The sequence below is a fragment of the Odocoileus virginianus genome, chromosome 22 (assembly GCF_023699985.2).
Source record: "Odocoileus virginianus isolate 20LAN1187 ecotype Illinois chromosome 22, Ovbor_1.2, whole genome shotgun sequence".
NCBI lineage: Eukaryota > Metazoa > Chordata > Mammalia > Artiodactyla > Cervidae > Odocoileus > Odocoileus virginianus.
In genome coordinates, this window is record NC_069695.1 from 55,633,386 (window position 1) to 55,656,065 (window position 22,680).

The following is a 22,680-nucleotide window of genomic DNA, read 5'->3' on the forward strand; positions in this document are numbered from 1 at the left end:
AGTTTCTTCTGTTTTCTGCTCATTACTGTCTCTTTGGTGTCTAGCAGACACAAATAAATGTAGCTCAAAGGTGAGAAAGGCAAGATCACATCTAAGGTGTTCACAAAGAATATCTTTCCATACAAATGTCAGTGGATTTGGATGAACCTTAGAGATGTATTTTATTTAGATGGGCATGTGTACAGTTGTCTCTTTGTGAGTTGTCAGGTATAGTTGCCTATGTGACTTGGAAATCCAGCCCCCTCTGCTTGCAAAGGTGTGTCCCCTGATGTGGGGCTGGGTCTGCCCAGAGGAAAACACTTATATATATATATGATTTGTCACTTTTATCTGGAAGCTGGGACCCTCAAGGCAGCACCCTCCCAAAGGGCTCCCCCTGTGGGCTGACATGTCAGGCTCTGGGGCTCTGTGGTCACCCAGATTGCTCTTTTTGTGGTGGACAATTATTTTTACAAAAGCTGATGCTGATTATAGAAGGAACCAGATGACAGTGTAGAAAAAGTCCAGCACAGGCTATTTAGATCCAACTGAACAACTAAAAGCAAAGCATCTGGTACTTGTACTGACACCAAGTAGATTGAGAAGAAGCAGAACAAACTTGCTTGTGCTGTGACATATCCAGCATATACACCCTCAGGTCTAACTTCTGATTTTGAATGCTTTGATGACTGAGTCCCTCTGGGTCATATTGCTCATTCCTCTGTCATGGGGAGGGGCAGTCCTTTCAACATCAAAGCTGTTGATTGTAGTTTTAAATGTCATTGGTAACATATCCATGTGTGCTGAAGTGTTTAGGGACACAGTAGACTGATATCTGCAATTTCTTTTGAGTGCATTAAAAAAGATGGTAGAAGAGATGAAAAGTTGATTCACAATAATATGGAAACACATAAATGTCCATTGCCTGATGGATGGATAAAGAAGATGTGGTACATATATGAAATGGAAAACTACTTAGTCATAAAAAAAGAATGACATAATGCCACTTGCAGCAACATGGATGCAACTAGAGGTTATATTAAGCGAAGTAAGTCAGAAAGAGACAAATACCATGTGTTATCACTTATATGTAGAATCTAAAATATGGCATAAATGAACTTATCTACAAAACAGAAACAAACTCACAGATAGAGAACAGAATTGTGGCCATCCAGGGGGTAGGGGTTGGGGAGGGAGGGACTGGGAGTTTGGAACTAGCAAATATAAACTATTATATACAGGATGGATAAACAACAAGGTCCTACTGTCTAGCACAGAGAACTATATTCAATACCCTATGATAAATCATAATGGAAAAGTATGTTAAGAAGAATGTCTATATGTGTTTAACACTTTGCTGTAAAGCAGTGATTCGTTGTAATTTTTGTAACATTGTAAATTGTAAATCAACTTTGCTTTACAAACATTGTAAATCAACTCTGCTTCAATAAAAAATTGAAAAAGATGAATAGCTGGATAGCTGGGTGATATAGCAAATACAGCAAAATTGTTAATTGTAAGATATAGGTGATGATGTTCACTGTACATGTATTTCAACTATTCAATATGTTTAAAAACTTGTATAAGGTGTTGGGAGAAAAATGAATTCACTCAACATTTATTAAAGGTTTATTATGTTTATCAAAATATTATTACAAATTATATTAAAGTAACCTAGGCATCAGGGATACAGTGATGACCAGGAGACATGGTCCCTGTTGGTACAGCACTCCCTGAGAGAGACAGATACATTGCAAATGAGGATCACACAGTTAGTGCAGTGTTAGATACACACCAACTGTTCTGTGACTATCTAGAGGAACCCATCACATCTTGCCACATGTACGTGTGTGGTGCTGGTGGTCAGGGAGATCTTGGAAGAGAAGCCAGCAGAACTCAGCCTTGAATGGCAATGGGATAGAAATAAGTTCAGGTTGTGGAAAAGGAGGGAATCCCATGAACAAATACTGTTCAGTGTTTGTGCGAGCAGGAGAAGGGTTGGGGATGGTCAGCAACGGAGAGCTTGTGTTCAAGCTGAGCAACTGTCGGAATGGCTGAAGGGAAGAAGGGAAGCAACAGGGTCAGACTTGCTTTCACTAGATCTCTAGGATGGCTGACTGGAAGGTTTCCCAGAGACACCTGAGCTGAAGATCAGGGGTGTGCCTGACCTGTGCAGGTGTTCCCACCAGGAGAGGCACACGTGGTAGGAGGGCTACAGGAGAGAAGTGTTAGGACATAAAGTTAGAGAACTGGAGACGGGAAAAATGAAGGCTAGGTAAACACACTGATTACTGTTGCAGGGGCTGTGGAGGAGGGGTAATGGCTTGGCCTTGAGCACCTGGACCCTGTGGTGTGGGTGGGGCACCCAAGTGGAGCTGCCCAGTTGGCAGCCAGAACTCAGGAGAGAGGTGGATACACTGGAATCAAAATAATGAAGTTTGAATCTGCCGTTGAGATTAACAAGGGAGAGAATGGAGAGTGATGACTGAAAGGGATGGGGGTTCCAGTACCTGGAACAATGCCTGGCACACAGGACGTGGTGATGAACATGGACAAAAATGGCAGGAATTATGGGGCAAATGTTCAAGGATGTGCTAAGAAGGGGAAGCTAGTAAAGGTGTGAGGACTAATCAGCTAGGTTGGAGAAGATTAGAGGTCATGCTGTGAGCGAAGGGCTTCAGGAAAGGGAAGATGAGGACTAAAATCTGTTCTTGCTTTAACAGTTAGGAAGTCACTGGTGACCAAGTAAAGTCTCTCAGTCATGTCTGACTCTTTGTGACCCCATGGACTATACAGTCCATGGAATTCTCCAGACCAGAATACTGGAGTGGGTAGCCTTTCCCTTCTACAGAGGATGTTCCCAACCAAGGGATTGAACCTAGGTCTCCCACATTGCAGGTGGATTCTTTACCAGCTAAGCCACCAGGGAAGCCCTGGTGGTCAAGGGATACCTGTAATTTCCTGCTCTTAGATGCGGCTGAGGGTGGCGCAAGAGAGCACATGGTGAGGAGTGAAAGCAGTAAGACATTTGGAGAAATGTGATACAATCCTCCCACTGGAGCCCCATGGTCTGGGTCAAGGGTAACTGGAAGGCTGTAACTTTTCATCCCACCCATTTCTTCAAGAAAGATGTATAGGGACATCATACCCATTTACTGCTGTGACTTATTATAAAATTAAATCATAATTCATAAATAACTATAAAGAGCAAATTCTCCTTCAATTATGGCTAGGATTCTTGTAGAGAAAAAAACAAATTGTGGTTCAGTAATATCAACCCAGCACTCAAGAACATTTTAAAATTAATTCATACATTTACTTAGTGCCACTTATGTTTTTAGTCATTGGGTTAAACTGAGCAGAAGTTACCCATAAAAAGAGAGAAGCTGAAATTAGGGGAGAGGAATGCCAACAAAGGTCTGTCTAGTTAAGGCTATGGTTTTTCCAGTAGTCATGCATGGATGTGAGAGTTGGACTATAAAGAAAGCTGAGCGCTGAAGAATTGATGCTTTTGAACTGTGGTGTTGGAGAAGATTCTTGAGAGTCCCTTGGGCTGCAAGGAGATCCAACCAGTCAATCCTAAAGGATGCAATCCGTCCTGAATACTCATTGGAAGGACTGTTGAAACTGAAACTCCAATACTTTGGTCACCTGATTCGAAGAACGGACTCATTTCAAAAGATCCTGATGCTGGGAAAGATTGAAGGTGGGGGGAAAAGGGGACGACAGAAGATGAGATGGTTGGATGGCATCACTGACTCAATGGACATGAGTTTGAGTAGGCTCCAGGAGTTGGTGATGGACAGGAGGCCTGGCACGCTCCAGTTCATGGGGTCGCAAAGAGTCAGACACGACTGAGCTTCATTCCTGGGCCTTGTTTGCCCTAGGGCAAACAAGGCCCAGGAATGAAGGGACCGGCCCTGAGCATGAACTGACACATACCCTGATCAGGATGGCGCTGAGGAAAAGATGTGCACGTGGGGCCGGAAGAGATAGATGGAGACCATGTCTGATGGTCTTGGTGTTCTGGAAGAAGTAGACATGGTCTTGTGCTGAAAAGTCAGTTGAGGCGGAACAGGTATTGCCTCGGCAGCTTCAATGAAGGGAGAAAGGGCTGGAGTAGTCATAAATTAAAATAGTTGTTTGCCTACACAGCAGGCCTCCCTGTTAAACTGCAAGTTCCCTGAGGGCAATGTGGTTCTATTCTTACCCCTTGGGTGCTTTACTCAACAGTTGAAGACCCATAGGCATTTTGAAAGCTCCTTTCAAGAGATGGTACATTCATTTTGAGAAATATATTATCCCTTCACATTTTTTTTTACAAAGCTGGGCAAAAGTGAACTTATAAGCCATTTAAGAATTTTTATAAATGTATGCAATTAACTTTCTTCCTACACAGCACGTAGTAGCTCTAACTTAAAAATCAGAATTCTCAAGAAAAAGTGTGAAATTAATTTTCTTAAGATATAATTACGAAGTCAGGAGACCCTATCCAGTCAGTTCACCAAGATGTATCAAGGGCATCCTTGTCAAAGTTCTGATAGTTCAAGTTCTATCCTCCAATGATAGGGCAGGATTCACCTCACAGCTGGTTTCCCATTGGCTCTGAGATGTGGGCGGGGCCACCTCTTCCTGCTACAGCCAGTAGCTCCACCCCACTTCATGCAAATAAAACCAAAGCTCTAGGGACCCACGTGATTGGTCACGTGACAAACGACGTCAGCCCCACCCCTCTAGTGACGTCATCATTCACACTCTCACGAGAGTTTGTGGATATGGGGAGAGGCTAGCAGGCCAGATCACTGTGTCAAGAGTGGGGTCAGGGGAGGGGGCTTCAATACAAAACCCCATTCCCACTGCTGACCCTCCAGTTCAGCTTAAGGCAGGGGCCCAAAGGGGCCTGTGGGACAGTGCTCAGAGGCGGGGGAGGGGGGGTCCCATGCATGCTCTTCTCCCATTGGTTGACTGCATCGGCATGCAAATAAGGGTGCGCGTCACTTCCGGAGGCCAATCGAGCGCCATTTTCTCTTTCTGGCCGAGCTGGGAGGAGGGGACAGGGTCGCGCGGGGTGGCGCGCGCCGAGCGGGGGTCCCGCCGCGCGGGGCGGAGGCGGGCGGGCGCGGGGCCCCAGCGGGCGCAGCCAGACGTGCTAGGGACGCGGCGGCGCTGCGGGCGCCCAGCGGTAGGTAACCCCGGCCCGGACCGCGGCGACGCCCCTGGCCCGGCCCGCGAAGTCCCGGCGGCGGCTCCGCCCCACCCCGCCCACACCCGGTGGCCCGTGGCCGCCTCTCTAATCCCGCGACGTTCTGCCAGCGCGGGGCTCGCGGCCCAAAGGGCGCCCGTCGTCCCTCCGCGTCACGTGGGGCCGGGATCGAGGGGGGCGGTGATGGGGCCTGGGGGGCGGGGCGGGGGACGGCATCAGGGCGAGGGGGACGCGGGGACAGGGCGGCGGCCGGGGAGGGCAGGGAGGGGGGCGGGCTGGAAGCCGGAGGGCCGCCCGGAGCAAGCGCGGACGCGGGCCGGGCAGAGGCGCGCTCAGCCGCTTGCCCTGTGGCGGGTTTTTTCTGGAGGAGCGCACAGCTGAGAGGAGCCCCAGTTCCTTCACCCAGGAGTTTTCGCTGTGAATACTGATGACGTGCAGATGTTGACATTACAGTTGAACTTTTCACATGCCGCCGTTCACCGCACTGACGTAGAGCGCGCAGAATTTCTCCTGACTCTTGGCTTGGGAACGTCGAAAATAGCAGCCAGTTCTAACTGAACGGTTGTTAAATAATTAAATTTTAAAGTATTTTCTTTGAATTTGAATGAGAGGCTTGGCGGAATGCTCTTAAAACTCTTTATAATTGAATGGAATGGGTAATGGCAGCCTCTTGAGATCTGGAGGACTCTTGTCTGGTGATTTATGATGCAGATGGGCAAGTGCCTCAGGGCACGGGCAAGCCCCACAGGGCTCGGGAGGAGTCGGGAGTAGCGTTCTGGGAGAGTGGACCACGTAAAAAATGCGAGTTGAGGAAAGCGCGTGTTCGGCTTTGGTTGGAAGTCAAGTAATATATGTGTAACTTGTTTAAACATACATGTTTACAAACATGTAGCTTGTTACTGGGGAGGTAGCCATGTTATGAACGAACTTTGGTATTCTAGTTGTCATTGGGAGTTTGTTGAGGCAGTGGTCTTTAGACATGGAAGTGACCGATCTGTGTGTTGTAAGGGTACTGGTGCTAGGCTGGCGGGGGATTGGAGTTGGGAGGAGATAGGTTCACTCGTCTGACTGAGCAGTGGTAAGGATATGAGAGCTGGTTTTAGGGTTAGGAATTGAAGATTGGTGTCGGGAGAGGATGGGGAAGGAAATGGCAATTTACTCCCGTGTTGCCTGAAGAATTCCATGGACAGAGAAGCCTGGTGGGCTGTAGTCCATGGGGTCGCAGAGTCAGGCACGACTGAGCAACTCATACACACACAGAATTCTTGTAAGCACTCTACCTACCTCTCCCGTAGTGAGTGAGAGAAAGTCGTGCCCGACTCTGTGACGCCATGGACTGTCAGGCTCCTCTGTCCACGGAATTCTCCAGGCAAGAATACTGGAGTGGGTTCCCTTCTCCAGGGGGTCTATCTGACGATATCTGGGACACCTTTTTAATTTGATCCAAGTTTGCAATATATTTCTGGTGAATTTATGGTTGTAGTCACTTTGAGTGGTCACACCCCAATATTCTGCTGTGGCTGCCACTCTGGTTATCACATGGTTGTCACACATGTTGGCAGTGTGTTACAAGGAGAAGACTGAATGGTGAGGACTTGCTGAAGGTGACATGTCTGAGAAGGGATCTTCTTGTATTTGAACCCAGACCTTTGATTCTTGCTTTCATGTATTGTATAAATACCATGTGTTTTTAGTTACTTTAAAAAAAACACAACCACCCCTGTATTCCAGTAGTTTCAACATTTCACTTAGAATTTTGGGAGCTTGTTGTTCAGTCATTAAGTCATGTCTGACTCTGCCAACACCAACGTCCGTGTCCCGTCCCCCCCCCCCCCCCCATGGGCTGCAGGATTCCAGTCTCCTCTGTCCTCCACTATCTCCCAGAGATTGCTCAGATTCAGTCCACTGAGTCGTGATGCTATCTGTAAGCATCTCATTCTCTGCCGCCGTCATCTTTTGCATTCAGTCTTTCTGTAGCATCAGTGTCTTTTCCAGTGAGTCAGCTCTTAACATCAGGTGGCCAAAATATTGGAGCTTCATCATCAGTCCTTCTGGTGCATATTCAGGGTTGATTTCCTTGAGACTGGACTGGTTTGATCTCTCAGTCCAAGGGACTCTCAAGAGTCTTCTCCAGCACCACAATTCAAAAGCATCAATTCTTGGGTGTTCGGCTTTCTTTATGGTCCAGCTCTCACATCTGTATATGACTACTGGAAAAACAATAGCTTTGATTATACAGACCTTTGTCAGCCAAGTGATGTCTTTACTTTTTAATACTGTCTAGGTTTGTCATAGCTTTCCTTCCAAGGAGCAAGCGTCTTTTAATTTTATGGCTGCAGTCACTGTCAGCAGTGATTTTGGAGCTGAAGAAAACAAAATCTGTGACTGCTTCCACTTTTTTTCCTTCTATTTGCCATGAAGTGATGGGACTGGATGCCAGGATGCTAGTTTTTTGAATGTTGCATTTTAAGTTTTTGGAGTTAGATAATAGCAAACTCACAGTCTTATGTTCTAAGTGCTTTTCTTGTGTTAAATGAATTTTCTTCCTCAAAACTACTTCTCAGAGTCGGTTGTGCAGTCCGTGTTTTACAGAAGAAACAGGCCCTGGGATTAAGTAACTTGCTAAAGATCACACAACTAGTAGTAAACTGTGGTAAACTTGAACTCAGGCAGTGTATCTCCAGAGTCTTGCTTGTGAGATTGTTCTGGATTGTTTTGCAAGTGAAATCGTTTCAGAACTTAGATTTCACAGGAACTTACAAGAAAGTTCTGTGACTTAAAAAAGTACTGTTTATTACCAGAATGACTTTTTTTACAGTGTATTTTTTGATAATGGAGTATTCTTAAATGATCGTGATACTAAAAACCAGCAAAAACCCTTTAAGTGCCTCTTTGGAAAATAATATTTTCTTTTGCACTTGAATGCAATTTTTGGTAAATTCGTGTCTACCACACACTGTGAAATTAAAGGTAATTTACTGTGGGACTTTCCTGATGATAGAGTAGATAAGAATCTGCCTGCCAGTGCAGGGGACACAGGTTCTGTCGCTTATCCAGGAAGATTCCAGAAGCTACTGTGCAGCTAATATGCCCGTGAGCCACAACTGCTGAACCTGCATGGTGCAGCTGTTGAGCCCGCATGCTGCAACTACTGAAGCCTGTGCTTTTAGAGCCCATGCTCTGCAACTAGAGAAGCCCCACTCCCTGCAACTAGAGGAAGCATGTGTGCAGCAACAAGCACCGATCACAGCTGAAAATAATAATAATATACAAAAGAAAAGAATAATTTACTGTGAACTGAACTTGGTAGATAGTACAGCTGCATTGATAGTACGGCTGCATTAGCCTGCTGTTTCCTAATGGTGAAAATACAGATTTAATTGAGTACTAAGAATATATCGAGAATAGCATCAGTAAAGGATCTATAGATATGGAAGCGTTCAGCAACTTCTTTTCCAGCTAATTAGTCCACTTGGCCTTTTGTGTAGAATCTTGCATCTCTTAGAGAATGGATAAATTATGGTAAAAGTCAGCTTTTTCCCCCCAAAGTGATTGGCAACAGTAGGCCAAGGATCTTGACAGAACTTCTGTGATTTACCTGTGTTTTATTTTATTATGTTTACTTGGTTTCCCTAAAACAGTAAGTGCTATAAACAGGAAACTTTTTCTTTAAATTGAATGTACCCGTGTACTTGTTTTGAGGGAGGGAACCACAGTAACAATGATGAGGGAATGGGAGCGTGTACAGTTGAGAATAAAAAGCTCCTATTCTGCAGGTTCAAGAAGACTTTTTTGGCCCTTCTCCCAAGCCTTGAACAAGTACTTGCAGACCCCTTTAAAACTTGGCTGATCACTGGAAGCCTCTTTTCAGTGCCTTCCTCCTGAGAGTTGGCCTGTCAGGAACAGCTTGGGAACCATCCTGTGAAATGTGGCCAGTCCCTGTACTACTTTTTCTCAACTGTGATAAGGTCAGCACTTCCTATGTGAAGCCAGATTTCTTTGCAAGCAATACATTTAACTTCTTTGTTTTAGATATAGGTGGATGATGGTCTTAACCTTGGGCAGTCCTATTTATCAGCCAGCTTTTGGGAAAGAAGTGCTCCAGGAACTCTAAGGAGGACAGACCAGCACGTCTGGTGGAGTGAGTGGAGAACTTGAAGGGAAGTTTCTGTTGAGGCCGCTTTGGCCAGAGAAGCCAGTCTGGGCTTGAAAGTGATGCTGTGCTTAATTTTAAAGAACCACAAGATTCTTGACAGCTTGCCTTTTAAATTATGCTTTTGAAGCCTAGAACCCAGTTCAATGCATTTTATTGTTAATAATTTTGTTTTAAAACTATTTGCTATGATTTTTGTATCTTCTGGTTCTAAAATGCTAAATGATCTTTCAAACTCGCTTTTTACTGAAACTGAAGTATAAGTTTTACATAGGTAAGTTGTCTGAAAAATGTACCCATTTCAAATTGGCTTCTCGATACTTCACATTTTCTTATTACTCATGAAAAGTTCCTCCCGCTGTTAGCTCTAATGCCCCTTTCGTGTCTTGTTTTATTCCAGTTCATGTTTTCAGTTTTACTTACCTTTTGCCAAATACATTCAGATACTCATTTACCTCAGTGATTTTTTGATGCTGATCTATTTACTTAGAATGTCTTGATCTCCAACTCACCAACTCTCTATAGCCTGTCCATTTTGAACCTCTGTGATAGGCCCAGATGTGCAGAGAAACATGATTCCTGCCCTGAAGATGTTTAGTTCAAAAAAGAAAATGGGTATATAAGGAAATAATTACAATGTAGTGAGGTGAGTGCAATGAAATAAGTATAAACTGGCCATTCTGGGAGTTCTTAGAAGGGGTTCCAAGCTTATCCTTGAAGGAGGAGGGGTTGTAAAAGGGTTTAGAATGGAATTTCCAACTCAGAGAAACTGTTGTTTAAAAATCTTGGGAGATAACTGCCAGTTGACGTGTAAATTTGGAGAAATTAACGTTTTTCTACTTACTCTCAGTACCAGTCAGTTCATTTCAGTTCAGTTCAGTCGCTCAGTCATGTCTGACACTTTGTGACCCCATGGACTGTAGCACACCAAGCTTCCCTGTCCATCACCAACTCTTGGAGCTTGCTCAAACTCATGTCCATTGAGTCGGTGATGCCACTACCAGTGGATGTTATCAGTCTTCAAGTTATTGTTTTGATAATTTGAAATTTTGCATTATTTTATCTGACATTTCTTTAACTCAGATTTAACTGATTTTGTTTGTAACTTTTATAGTTTGTGCATTAAAACCTTTTTTGAAATAGTTTCAGATTTTTAGAAAGTTGCAGGTGTAGTACAAAGAATTTCCCCTGAATCATTTGAAACTAAGTTACCAGAAAAGATGCCAGATTACCCAACATTGTCCATTTCCTACAATAAGGACATTCTACATACCCAGAACACAACCATCAAAATCAGAAAATCAACGCATTGTTACTCCTCAGCCCACATTGAAGTTTTGCCAGTTGTTCCAGAAACAACATTTATAGTAAAGAATCTAGTTAGAATTACACATTTTATTTAGTTTTCTTTAGTCTCACAATCTGAAACAGTTCCTTAGTTTTTCCTTGCATGATCTTTTTCTAAGTATTATTATTGTTCAGTTACTAAGTAGTGTCCAACTCTTTGCAACCTCGTGGTCTGTAGCACACCAGGCTTCCCTGTTCTACAGTATGTCCCAGAGTTTGCTCAAACTCATGTCCAGTGAGTCAGTGATGCCATCCAGCCATCTTATCCTCTGTCGTCCCTTTCTCCTCCTGCCTTCAGTCTTTCCCAGCATCAGGGTCATTTCCAGTGAATCAACTCTTCACATCAGGTGGCCAAAGTAATGGAGTTTCAGCTTCTGCATGAGTCCTTCCAATGAATATTCAGTGTTGATTTCCTTTAAGATTAACTTGTTTGATCTTGCAGTCCAAGGGACTCTCAACAGTCTCTTCCTATAGTTCAAAAGCATCAATTGTTCAGTGCTCAGCTGTTTTTATGGTCCAACTCTCTCATCCATATATGACTACTGGAAAAACCATAGCTTTGACTATGGACCTTTGTTAGCAAGTGATGTTTCTGCTTTTTTTTTTTTTAAAAAAAAATATTCATTTATTTGGCTGCACCAGGTCTTAGTTGCAGCATGTGGGATCTAGTTCCCTGACCAGGGATCAAACCTGGGTCCCCTGCATTGGGAGCTCAGAGTCTTAACCACTGGGCCAGCAGGGAAGTCCCTGTTTCTGCTTTTTAATGTGCTGTCTAGGTTTGTCATAGCTTTCCTTCCAAGAAGCAAGTGTCTTAATTTCGTGGCTGCAGTCACTGTCTATGGTGATTTTGGAGCCCAGGAAAATAAACTCTGCTGCTATTTCCACTTTTCCCCCATCTAACTACCGTGAAGTGATGGGACTGGATGCCGTGGTCTTAGTTTTTTGAACGTTAAGTTTTAAGCTAGCTTTTTCACTCTTACGCTTTCACTCTCATCAAGAGGCTCTTTAGTTGCTCTTACCCTTCTGTCATTAGAGTGGTATCATCTGCATATCTGAAGTTGTGATATTTCTCCCAGCAATCTGGATTCCGGCTTGTGAGTCATCAAGCTTGGCATTTCCCATGATGTACTCTGTTCGTTGGAAGGATTGCTGCTGAAAGTTGAAGCTCCAATACTTTGGTCTCCTGATTCGAAGAGCTGACTCATTGGGACCAGCCGTGATCCTGGGTTGTTTGATTGAAATTGAGGGCAAGTGGAGAAGAGGATGACAGAGGATGAGATAGTTGGATGGCATCACTGACTCAATGGACATGAGTTTGAATAAACTCTGTGAGATAGTGAAGGACAGGGAAGTATGGTGTGCTGCAAACCATGGGGTTACAAAGAATCAGACATGACTTAGGGACTGAACAACAACAACTCTGCATATAAGTTAAATAAGCAGGGTGACAATACGTGGCCTTGTTTTACTCCTTTCCCAAGAACCAGTACATTTTTCCATGTCTGGTTCTAACTGTTGCTTCTTGTCCTGCATATAGACTTCTCAGTAGACAATAAAGTAGTCTGTATTCCCATCTCTTTAAGAAGTATAATTAGTTGATTTTTAGTAAATTTATAGAATTGTGCAACCAATAACACAGTCTAGTATTAGAACATTTCCTGCACTTTCCCCAAAAACCTATTCATGTGCAGTTATTTCCACCCACTGCTGACCACTAATCTGCCTTCTATCTCTGTAGATTTCTCCTGGACATTTCATATAAATGGAGTCAGACAATATGAGGACTTTGCATCTGTGTTCTTTCACTTAGCATCATGTTTTTGAGATACTGATTCATGCTGTCATGTGCATCAGTGCCTACTTATATTTACTGTCGTAGTGTTCTGTGGGATGAGTATGTAATGTTTTGCTCAGGTGGGAGCAGGGGGAGATGGCTTATTTATGTTCCACAATGTCTGGGGCCTCACCTGAGAAAACTCAAAGACTCGGGGTGAGTGGACAGCTGCAGGCTGTAAGAGTATCTTCACTCTCATGTCCAGTGGTTGATGTGGAACCTTTCCATGTGGGCTAGTTGAGCTTCTTGCAATAAGGAGTCTAAATTCCAAGAGTTACGGTACCCAAAGGGCAAGGAAAGTATGTGGCATTTTGTGGTCTAGCCTGGGCATTCCCATGGCCTTGCTTTATTGGTTGAGGGCACTGCCAAGTTCTGCCCAGGTTCGAGGAATGGGCATGTAGATGCTGCTCCTGGTTGGGAGGAGTATCACGGACATGTTCTGAGGAAAGCATGTGGGATGGGAGATACGGTGACATTATCTTTGGAAACTTCGGGGCCGCAGGTTATAATCTGTTACTGTTATTTGTTTGGTACCCACATTGTCCCATATTTGGCTTGTGGAAACTTCTTCAAGCTGACTTCTTTTGAGTACTTTTGACATATCTCCCCATTTTCTGAGCAACTCCTTTATTTTCTGGCAGAAGACATTCTAGGATCATTTTGTCTCTTCTGTGCTCCAGCCCTGAAATCAGCCATTTTTCCAAGGAGCCCTGCTTCCTTTTAAGGGAAAGTGATATTTAGAAAGCAAGATTTGAGCCCAAGGCGTGGTCTGCTACTGGTGTGTAGCTACTTCCAGGCTCTTGCAGTGGCCTGAGCTGTACAATATACACACACACATTAACAAAAATATATTTTTTAAATCCGTATTTATTACAGATAATAAGGTCACAGCTGTACCTTTTATCCTAGTCAACTACCACAGGATTTATTTTAATTTTATGCCTTTTCAGATATTTTAAAAGCAGCATTGGTGGTGGTTTAGTTGCTAAGACGTGTCCAACTGTTGCGACCCTATGGATTGTAGCCCGCCAGGCTCCTCTGTCCATGGGATTCTCCAGGCAAGAATACTGGAGTGGGGTGCCATTTCCTTCTCCAGGGGATCTTCCCAACTCAGGAATCAAACCTGGGTCTCCTGCGTTGTAGGCAAGTTCTTTATCAACTGATCTACTAGAAAAGCCCAAAAGTGGCGGTTACTGAGATGTAATTTACACTCCATACAGTTCACCTGCTTAAAGTGTACAGTCAGTGGTTTTTATTTAGTTCATTAACAGAGTTGTGCATAACATCACCATAGTCGATTTTAAAATATTGTCACTGTTCCAGATAGAAACCTTGTCCCCTTAGCCATCACCTTCCATTCTCCTCAGCCCTAAGCAACCAATGTTCTCCTTTTTGTCTCTGTAAATTTTGTCTATTCTGGACATTTCCTGTAAATCGAATCATATAATATGTGGTCCTTTGTGTCTGATGCCTTTCACTTAGAGTAATATCCCCCAAGGGTAATCAGTGTAACATGCATTAATACTTCACTTTTTATGGCCAAATAATATTCCATTCTTCGGATACACCACATTTTATTTATGTATCTTTTGATGGACATTTGTGCTTTTTTATTTTTTGAGTGTTGTGAGTAATGGTGCTGTGAACATTCTTGTGCAGGGTTTTGTTTGGATGCAGGTTTTTCATTTCTCTCAAGTGGTATTGCTGGTTCTTATGGTACTTACATGTTTAATCCTTTGAGGACCTGCTGGACTTTCCCAAACCAGCCGCATTATTTTACTGCCATTACTACCAGCAGTGTATGGGGGGGATCCATTTTCTTCACATCCGTGCCAGCACTATTACTGCTACTTCTTTTAAAATTGACAGCCATTCTAGTTGGTGTGAAGAGTTATCTCATGATAGTTTCTATTTGCTTTTCCCCATAGCTAATGTTGTTTAGCACATTCTTAAGTGCTTAACGGCCATTTGTATATTGTCTTTGTAGAAGTAACCAGATCCTTTTCCTGTCTTTAAGTTGGCATATTTGTCCTTTATTGTCGTTGGAGTTTTTTTTAATATATTCTGGATATAAGTTCCTTATCAGAAATAAGATTTACAAATGTTTTCTCCCATGTTGTGGATTCTCTTCATTTTTTTGATGGTTTCCTTTGAAGCATACAGGTTTTTCATTTTGATGAAGTCCAACTTAGCTACTTTTTCTCTTGTTCCTAGCACTTTATGGTATCATATCTGAGAACCTGTTGCCAAATCCAACGTCATAAAAATTTATGCCTCGTGTTTTCTTCTGAGCGTTTTAAAGTTTTCACTTGTGCATGGAGGTATAGGACTAATTTTGAGTTAATTTTTGTGTATACTAATAGGAAAGAATCCAACTTATTCTTTGATTGTGGAAATCTAATTGTTCCAGAATAATTTGTTGAAAATTACTCTGCTTTCTTTACCTACCCTGTTTGTAATATTTTATGCACATACATGTGTATGTGTGTATATATGGATGCATGCTAAGTTGCTTCAGTTGTGTTTGACTCTTTTCGACCCTATGGACAATAGCCTGCCAGGCTCCTCTGTCCATGGGATTCTCCAGGCAAGAATACTGGAGTGGGCTGCCATGCCCTCCTTCAGGGGATCTTCCTGACCTAGGGGACGAACCCATGTCTCTTATGTTTCCTGTCTCTCATGTCTCCTGTATTGGCAGGCGGGTTCTTTACCATTAGCGCCGTGTGTGTGTGTGTGTGTGTGTGTGTGTGTGTGTGTGTGTGTATACACTTCTTATAGTTTTGTTTTCTTCCCTTTAAGGAAAATCTCAAAAATGTTTCAAATTCCTGTGGAGAATCTTGACAACATCAGGAAGGTACGGAAAAAGGTGAAAAGGATTCTTGTGGACGTTGGGCTTGACAGGTGCAAGGAGCTGCTGAAGGTAAGAGGACACTGGTAATGGATGAAGAGAAGATGGTAACCGTGGAGGCCCTGGGCTGAGGGGGACTCTTTGAACGGGACTCTTTGGAGAGTGGGTCAGATGCCTCAAGATGGAAAGTGCTGCCTCTTAAAATGAGGCCTGGGAACAGCATTTGTTCTTATTTATGTCTTTATGGTTTAAAGTGGCTGCTTTAGGCTCCAGTTTTTAGTTACTTTTAGGAGGGACTTTATAGTCCTTCAGTTCAGTTGCTCAGTCGTGTCTGACTCTTTGCGATCCCATGAACTGCAGCACGCCAGGCCTCCCTGTCCATCACCAACTCCTGGAGTCCACCCAAACTCATGTCCATCTAGTCAGTGATGCCATCCAACCATCTCATCCTCTGTCGTCCCCTTGTCCTCCTGCCCTCAATCTTTCCCAGCATCAGGGTCTTTTCCAGTGAGTCAGCTCTTCGCATCAGGTGGCCAGAGTATTGGAGTTTCAGCTTCAACGTCAGTCCTTCCAATGAACACCAAGGACTCCTTTAGGATGGACTGGTTGGATCTCCTTGCAGTCCAAGGGACTCTCAAGAGTCTTCTCCAACACCACAGTTGAAAAGTATCAATTCTTCTGCTCTCAGCTTTCTTTATAGTCTAACTCTCACATCCGTTTGTGACCATAGCTTGACCAGACGGACCTTTATTGACAAAGTAATGTCTGCTTTTTAATATGCTGTCTAGGTTGGTCATAACTTTCCTTCCAAGGAGTAGTTTTATTTTATGGCTGCTTTCACCATCTGCAGTGATTTTGGAGCCCTCAAAAATAAAGTCAGCTACTATTTCCACTGTTTCCCCATCTATTTGCCATGACGTGATGGGACAAGATGCCATGATTTTAGTTTTCTGAATGTTGAGCTTTAAGCCAACTTTTTCACTCTCCTCTTTCACTCTCATCAAGAGGCTCTTTAGTTCTTCTTCACTTTCTGCCATAAGAGTGTTGTCATCTGCATATCTGAGGTTGCTGATATTTCTCCTGGCAATCTTGATTCCAGCTTGTGCTTCCTCCAGCCCAGTGTTTCTCATGATGTACTCTGCATATAAGTTAAATAAGCAGGGTGACAATATACAGCCACTAGTTGCAGTGTATATTTGTTTTTGATCTTTCAATTTTTTTTTAACAGAAAAAGACTAAGTCAGTTTTCTAGTATTAGAGTAATCCCCAATGGTGATGCATACTTGTATGGTAGGGTTGTTTGTTTTCTTTTGTCTTTTCTGATTTGTGAATTTAATACATGCAGTCTTATAAAAGTTTAAAATTAAGGTCACAGTCACATTTTCTGTGATCAGTTCTGTTCTCATATAATTTTATCTTATAACTTTAGAATATATGGCCGGCATAAAGAAATAAAAATTGTTAAATAAAGCTTGCTATGTAGCTTTATAGCCATTCTGTGCATGTTTAGTCCATATTGAAGATACGGACTGCGTCTGCTTTGAATTTTTCAGAGTTGTGAATAATTTGATTCAAGATATTATTTGCCCAGGAAGAGTTCAGTTTCTTAATTTTTAAATCTCAGACTTTGAACCAGATTGACTTTATTTATAAAAAGGTGCTGAAAGACCAATAATTACCAGGATTCTCATTAATGGTCAGAATTGGTTTTTGATGGAGTTTGTGATGGACAGGGAGGCCTGGCGTGCTGTGATTCACGGGGTCGAGAAGAGTTGGACACGACTGAGCGACTGAACTGAACTGAAACTTTCTGAAGAAAAGACCTCTTTTCAAACGTTGCTGCCTCAGAAAAATCTTCCCCCTAAAATTCTGCCCTTTCCACTTCATTATCTTACCTGCTGTTTTTCTCCAAACCTCTTGTAATACCTGATGCTGTTTGTTTATCTCTGTCCCTCAGGTCAAGTATTGCCTTTGGTTGTCATCTCTCTTTAGTTGCCTTTAATGTGAATTCACTTTTAAGATGGAATTCTGTTACAGACTTAAGTGTATTTTTTAATGATAAAATGTCAGTAGCAACTAAAATTTTTCATCCTGGAGTCCTTCGATTTTGATATTGCATAAAACTGGACATTCCTCACTAACTTCTCCCTTAGTCTGGCTAAGATTACTCATCTCAATTTGTTCAAGACTGTTAACTTTTTCTTTCCAAGACTATGCTGACACAGATATATGTATACTTCACAAAAGAAAAAGTAAGACATTTGAATGGCATACCAGTGTTAATTAACTACTTGGTTAAATTTTACAAATTCTTTTGGGGAGAAATTTTGTTTTTTTTTAATTTGTAGTTGGTCTTATATTCTGCAGACTTTCTGAAAATTCAAGCAATATAAAAGTTCATTATAAAAAAAAAGTTTATTATAGAAAAGTTAGAAAATACACATAGAAACATAGAGAAAAAAATGACTTACTTGTACGCTGTTACCCCAGAACCTCCATGGTAAACATTGTTATATTAATATCTTTTCAGAGTTTTAGAGACAGGACATGCTCTAACCATATGCTAGCTTTGTGTTTTCTTTTCACTGAATCTCACATTAAGAACTTTTTAATGTCAAGTGTACTTCCATTGTAGTATTTAGGGTTCTTGGTTAAAAGTGATGAAAACCAACAATGACCAAATGAAACGGGAGGGCATTTGTCTGACACCAGTCAGGGTCCTTTCTGTTTCCTTCTCCAGCATTTCAGACTTCATAGTGAGAATGCACTCTGCCTTCTTGGCGTTCCAAAGTGTATATGACTCCATTCATCCTAAGAGTTAGGACCTCAAATCATAGGCTGTATAGTTCTTGTCAGAAGCCTGGCTGAGGAAAGTAAACCTGAGGGAAAATAGGCTCTTCCACGATCCTTGTCTCCTTTTCTAAAAGTAGATATTTTTCTAAAAGATCCTTTTCTAAAAGTAGATATAAACCTTAGAGTATCTTGAAGAGTTTCTTAAACAGTTAACAATATTTGATCAGTTATATTAAAGGCTAGCTACATACTTTGAAGGGCACTGTGCAGAATGAAAATGTGGGGCTATGATCGGGCCCCACAAGTGTGCTGTCCCAGGCAGATGATGGCTCCCACATGATTTCAGCTTCTGAGTCAGGATGCTTCTGGTACCTGGATCCAGAGTGGGCTCTAGGCACCAAGTCATCTGCCAAACACCATGGTGCTGCCAGGCCAGGGTGAGTCTGGTAACCTTGCCTCTTCCTCTCCCCAAGTCTGTACCTGGCTCTTACCAGGGCAACTGTGGAATGTGGACCCCCTGGCAGCTCGGCTGTTGCCCCAGGTGGTGGGCAAGAGTCTCAGAGTGGTTGTGGGAGAGGGGAGTTTGGAGGGTATGGGGACCGAGAGCAGGGACAGGCTGTGTCCCAGAAACAGTGGCGGTGGGACCGTGTGTGAGCTGAAGCTTCAAGCCCCTGGCATGCTCTTTGTTGTCCTATCAGACTTCACGTCGTAAAACAAATTCAGAGTTAAAATTATCAACACTTTAAAAATGGTAACAGCAGGGATTCAACCCTGCACTGACCTTTCTGAACACAGGACCCTGTACACCTGCATTAGTTGCAGTGTTGCATTGGTTGGTCTTTTTAAAGACTTTTCCAGTTCTTTAATTTTTTAATTTAATAATTTAGTTTATTTAGCCTCATATGTTACAGATATTCAATATGTAATCAGTATAAAATAAGTAATGAACTATTTTAATCTCTTTTTTTCCCCTTAAATCTTCTAAGTATACTTAGAAATTTTTTATAAAGGTAAGATATAACATGAAATTGCCTTTGCTGTGTGACTCGTGGGATCTTATTTCTCTGACCAGGGACTGAACCCTGGCTGTAGTGTTGAAATCTCCGAGTCCTAATCACTGGACCACCAGGGAATTGCCCATTTAGCCATTTTTAAGTGTACAATTCAGTACCATTAATTACATTCACACTGTTTTCCAACTAGGTTATCATCATCTCAAACAGAAACTCTTAATACTATTAAGTAATAATTCCCCATGCCCCCACCACAGCCCCTGATAACCTGTAATCTACTATATGTCTCTATAGATTTGTCTATTAAAAATATTTCATGTGAGTGGAATCATGTAATATTGGATCTTTTGTGACTGGCTTATTTTACTTAATGATTTGAAGTTCATGTTGTGGCATGTGTCAAAATGTTAGTCCTTTTTATGGCTAACTCGCAGCCCATTATATAACCACATATTGCATTTTATCAGTTCATCTGTTGATAGACACTTGGGTTGATTTTGTCTTTTGGCTATTGTGAATAATGCTGTAGTGAACTTTGGCTCACAGGTGTCTGAGGCCCTATTTTCATTTTTTTGCTGGATCATGTAATAATTGTTTAGCTTTTATGAGTACCTCCCTAACTTTCCAAAGTGGCTTGTACCCTTTTCAGTTCCCCCAAGCCATGCATGAGGGGTCCAGTTTAGCCACAGCCTTGCTGTCTGTTCTTTTTCTCTCATCCTCTTTCTCTCCCTCCTCCCTCGCCACTGTGGCCACTAATGATGTTGAGCATCTTTTCATGTCCTTATTGGCCATTTGTATATCTTTGGAGATTTGCTTTCAAGTCTTGTTCATTTTTAAACCGGATTGTTTGTCTTTTTGTTGTTGAGGTGTAGTTTTTTTATATATTTTGGATATTAAACCCTTATTAGGTATGATTTGTAAATGTTTTCTCCCATTCTCTTTTTACTTTTTTGATAACATCTTAAGTTTTATATTTTGATGGAGTCCTGTTTGTGTGTTTGCGGTGCTTTCTGTGTTGTAACTAAGAAGCCATTGCCAGATTGAAGTTAAGATTTTCTATGTTTTCTTCTAAGAGTATTATGGTTGTAGTTCTTGTTGTTTAGATTGTTGATCCATATTGAATTAATTTTGTATATGGTGTGATGCAAAGGCCCAGCTTCATTCTTTTGCATGTGGAAATCCAGTTGTTCCGGAGCCATTTATTTCACTAATTTTCCCCCATTGAATGGAATTGGCAGCCTTGTAGAAAATGATTTGGCCATAGCTATGTGGATTTATTTCTGAACTCTCAGTTCTCTTTCATTAATCTGAATACTTGTGCTTATACTAGTATTACAGTGTTTTGATTACCATAGTTTTAAATTTTGAAGTTGAAAAGTGTGAGTTTTTCAACTGCTTTGTTTTTTCTTTCCCCCAATACTGTTTAGGCTGTTAGGGGCCCCTTTCAATTTTGTATGAACTTAAGGATTGGCGTTTCTATTTCTGCCAGACTATTGGAATTTTGATTGGGATTATATTGTAGATCACGCTGGATAGTATTGACATCTTGGCAGTATTCCTACCCATGAATAAAGGATGTGTTTCTATTTTTTTAGGTCTTTAATGTCTTTCAATAATGTTTTGTAGTTTTCAGTCTACAAGACTTTCACCTTCTTGGTTATATTTATACCTAGGCATTTTATTATTTTAGATGGTATTGTAAATTGTTATCTTAATTTCCTTTTCAGATTTTTCATTACATGTAGATAGAAACACAACTAACTTATGTATGTTCATTTTGTACCCTGCATTTTTACTGAATTTATCATTACCTCTGGTATCTTATTTTGGAGTCCTTTTTTTTTTTTTTGGGCTGTGCTGGGTCTTCACTGTTGCACACAGATTTTCTCTCGTTTCAGAGAGTGGGGACTACTCTGTAGTTGTGGTACGCAGGCTTCTCATTGTGGTGTCTTGCCTTGGTGCAGAGCATGGGCTCTGGGGTGCTGGGGCTTCAGTAGCTGTAGCACATGGCTCAGTATCTGTGGCTCCTGGGCTCCGGAGCACAGGCTCGGTAGTTGTGGCACATGGGCTTAGTTGCCCCTCGGCATGTGGGATCTTCCTGGATCAGGGATGGAACCCATGTCTCTTACATTTGCAGACGGATTCTTTACTACTCAGCCACAAGGGAAGCCCACTTTGGATTATTAATAGAATCATGTCACCTGTGAATAGAAGCAAGTTTTACTTCTTCCCTTTCAATGTGGATGCCTTTTGTTTTTCTTGTCTGAGAGCTCTGGCTAGGACTCCAGGACAATACTGAATAGCAGTGGTGAAAGCAGGCATCCTTGTCTTGTTCCCAGTGTTGGGGGGAACGATTTCGGTCTCTCAGTGTTGAGTATCATGGTGTCCCATCAGTGCCTTTTGTCTTGTTGAGAAAGTTCTATTCTAGTTTTCTAAGTGTTTTCTTAATTGTGAAAGGGTGTTGGATTTTGTCAGATGCTTTCTCTGCCACTTCAGGTAGTTGTGTGGGTTTTTCTCCCCTTTGTTCTGTTATCTTTAGTATATTACACTGATAGATTTTCTTATGCTGCCTCTGCTTGCATTCCTGATATAAATCCTACTTGGTCATAGTGTATAATCTGTAATCACTGTTGGGTTTTGTTCATTAGTATCCATTAAGGAGTTTTCATTTTTATTCATAAAAAATATCTGTAATTTTCTTTTCTTGTGATGTCTCTGTTTAGCTCTGTTATTAGGATAATGCTAACCATGTAAAATGAATTAGGAAGTGTTACCTTCTCTTCTGTTGTGGGGAGAAGAGTTTGAGAAGAACTGGTGTTAATTCTTCTTTAAATATTTGGTAGAATTAATCAGTGAAGGAAGCCATCTGGCCCTGGACTTTTCTTTGTTTTGATAGTTTGATTATGGTTTTTGATTCAATCTCTACTTGTTATAGGTCTGTTGAAATTTTCTATTTCTTGAGTCACCTTGGATAATTAGTGTGTTTTTAGGAGTTTGTCTATTTCTTTTAGTTTATTTTGTTTGTATACAGTTGTTGCTAGTATTTTTGTTTAATCCTTTTATTTCTGTAAGGTCAGTTGTAAAACACCCACTTTCATTTCTGGTTTTACTTATTTTTATCTTCTCTCTTTTTTCTGTCAGTTTAGCTCAACATTTGCGAATTTTGTTGATCTTTTCAAAGAAACAACTTTTGGTTTCTTTGATTATCTCTTTTCTTTATCTTTGTTCAGTTCTCAGGTTGTTTTAATTTTGGTGTGCATCCAGCAAACTGTTTGGTTGTGAACACCAGGAAGCTGAGACTCATATCATGTGAACTTCCCCAGAATTACATTGTAATGCTGTAAAATAGTCACATCAATTACCTTTATTATTTTACTCACATTTCCCCATGTAAAAGCTTAAAAAAATTTTTCAGAGCTTGTGCTAGGAGAGTATGTGGCATATCTTGAATGTGTTGGACCTACAACAGAGATCAGCCCCAACCATACTGGTGCTTGGTCACCCTAGTTA

At 41.8% G+C, this 22,680-nt stretch overlaps 1 protein-coding gene across 3 annotated transcripts in view; it reads left to right on the forward strand.

The window, feature by feature from the left end:
• The first annotated feature begins 5,001 nt into the window (after positions 1-5,001).
• The window catches only part of ADNP2 (ADNP homeobox 2), a 32,936-nt gene continuing 15,257 nt past the window's right edge, over positions 5,002-22,680 (forward strand). Inside the window, exons 1-3 of one of the 3 annotated variants that reach the window (XM_070453020.1) lie at positions 5,002-5,161; positions 13,467-13,659; positions 15,316-15,436. In XM_070453020.1, coding sequence (XP_070309121.1) covers positions 15,329-15,436 — 108 coding nt within the window. In that variant the 5' untranslated portion in view covers positions 5,002-5,161; positions 13,467-13,659; positions 15,316-15,328. Of the gene's footprint in view, positions 5,162-5,497; positions 5,744-13,466; positions 13,660-15,315; positions 15,437-22,680 lie in introns of those variants that run through there. The other 2 variants (XM_020875622.2, XM_020875623.2) reach the window with 2 other exon arrangements.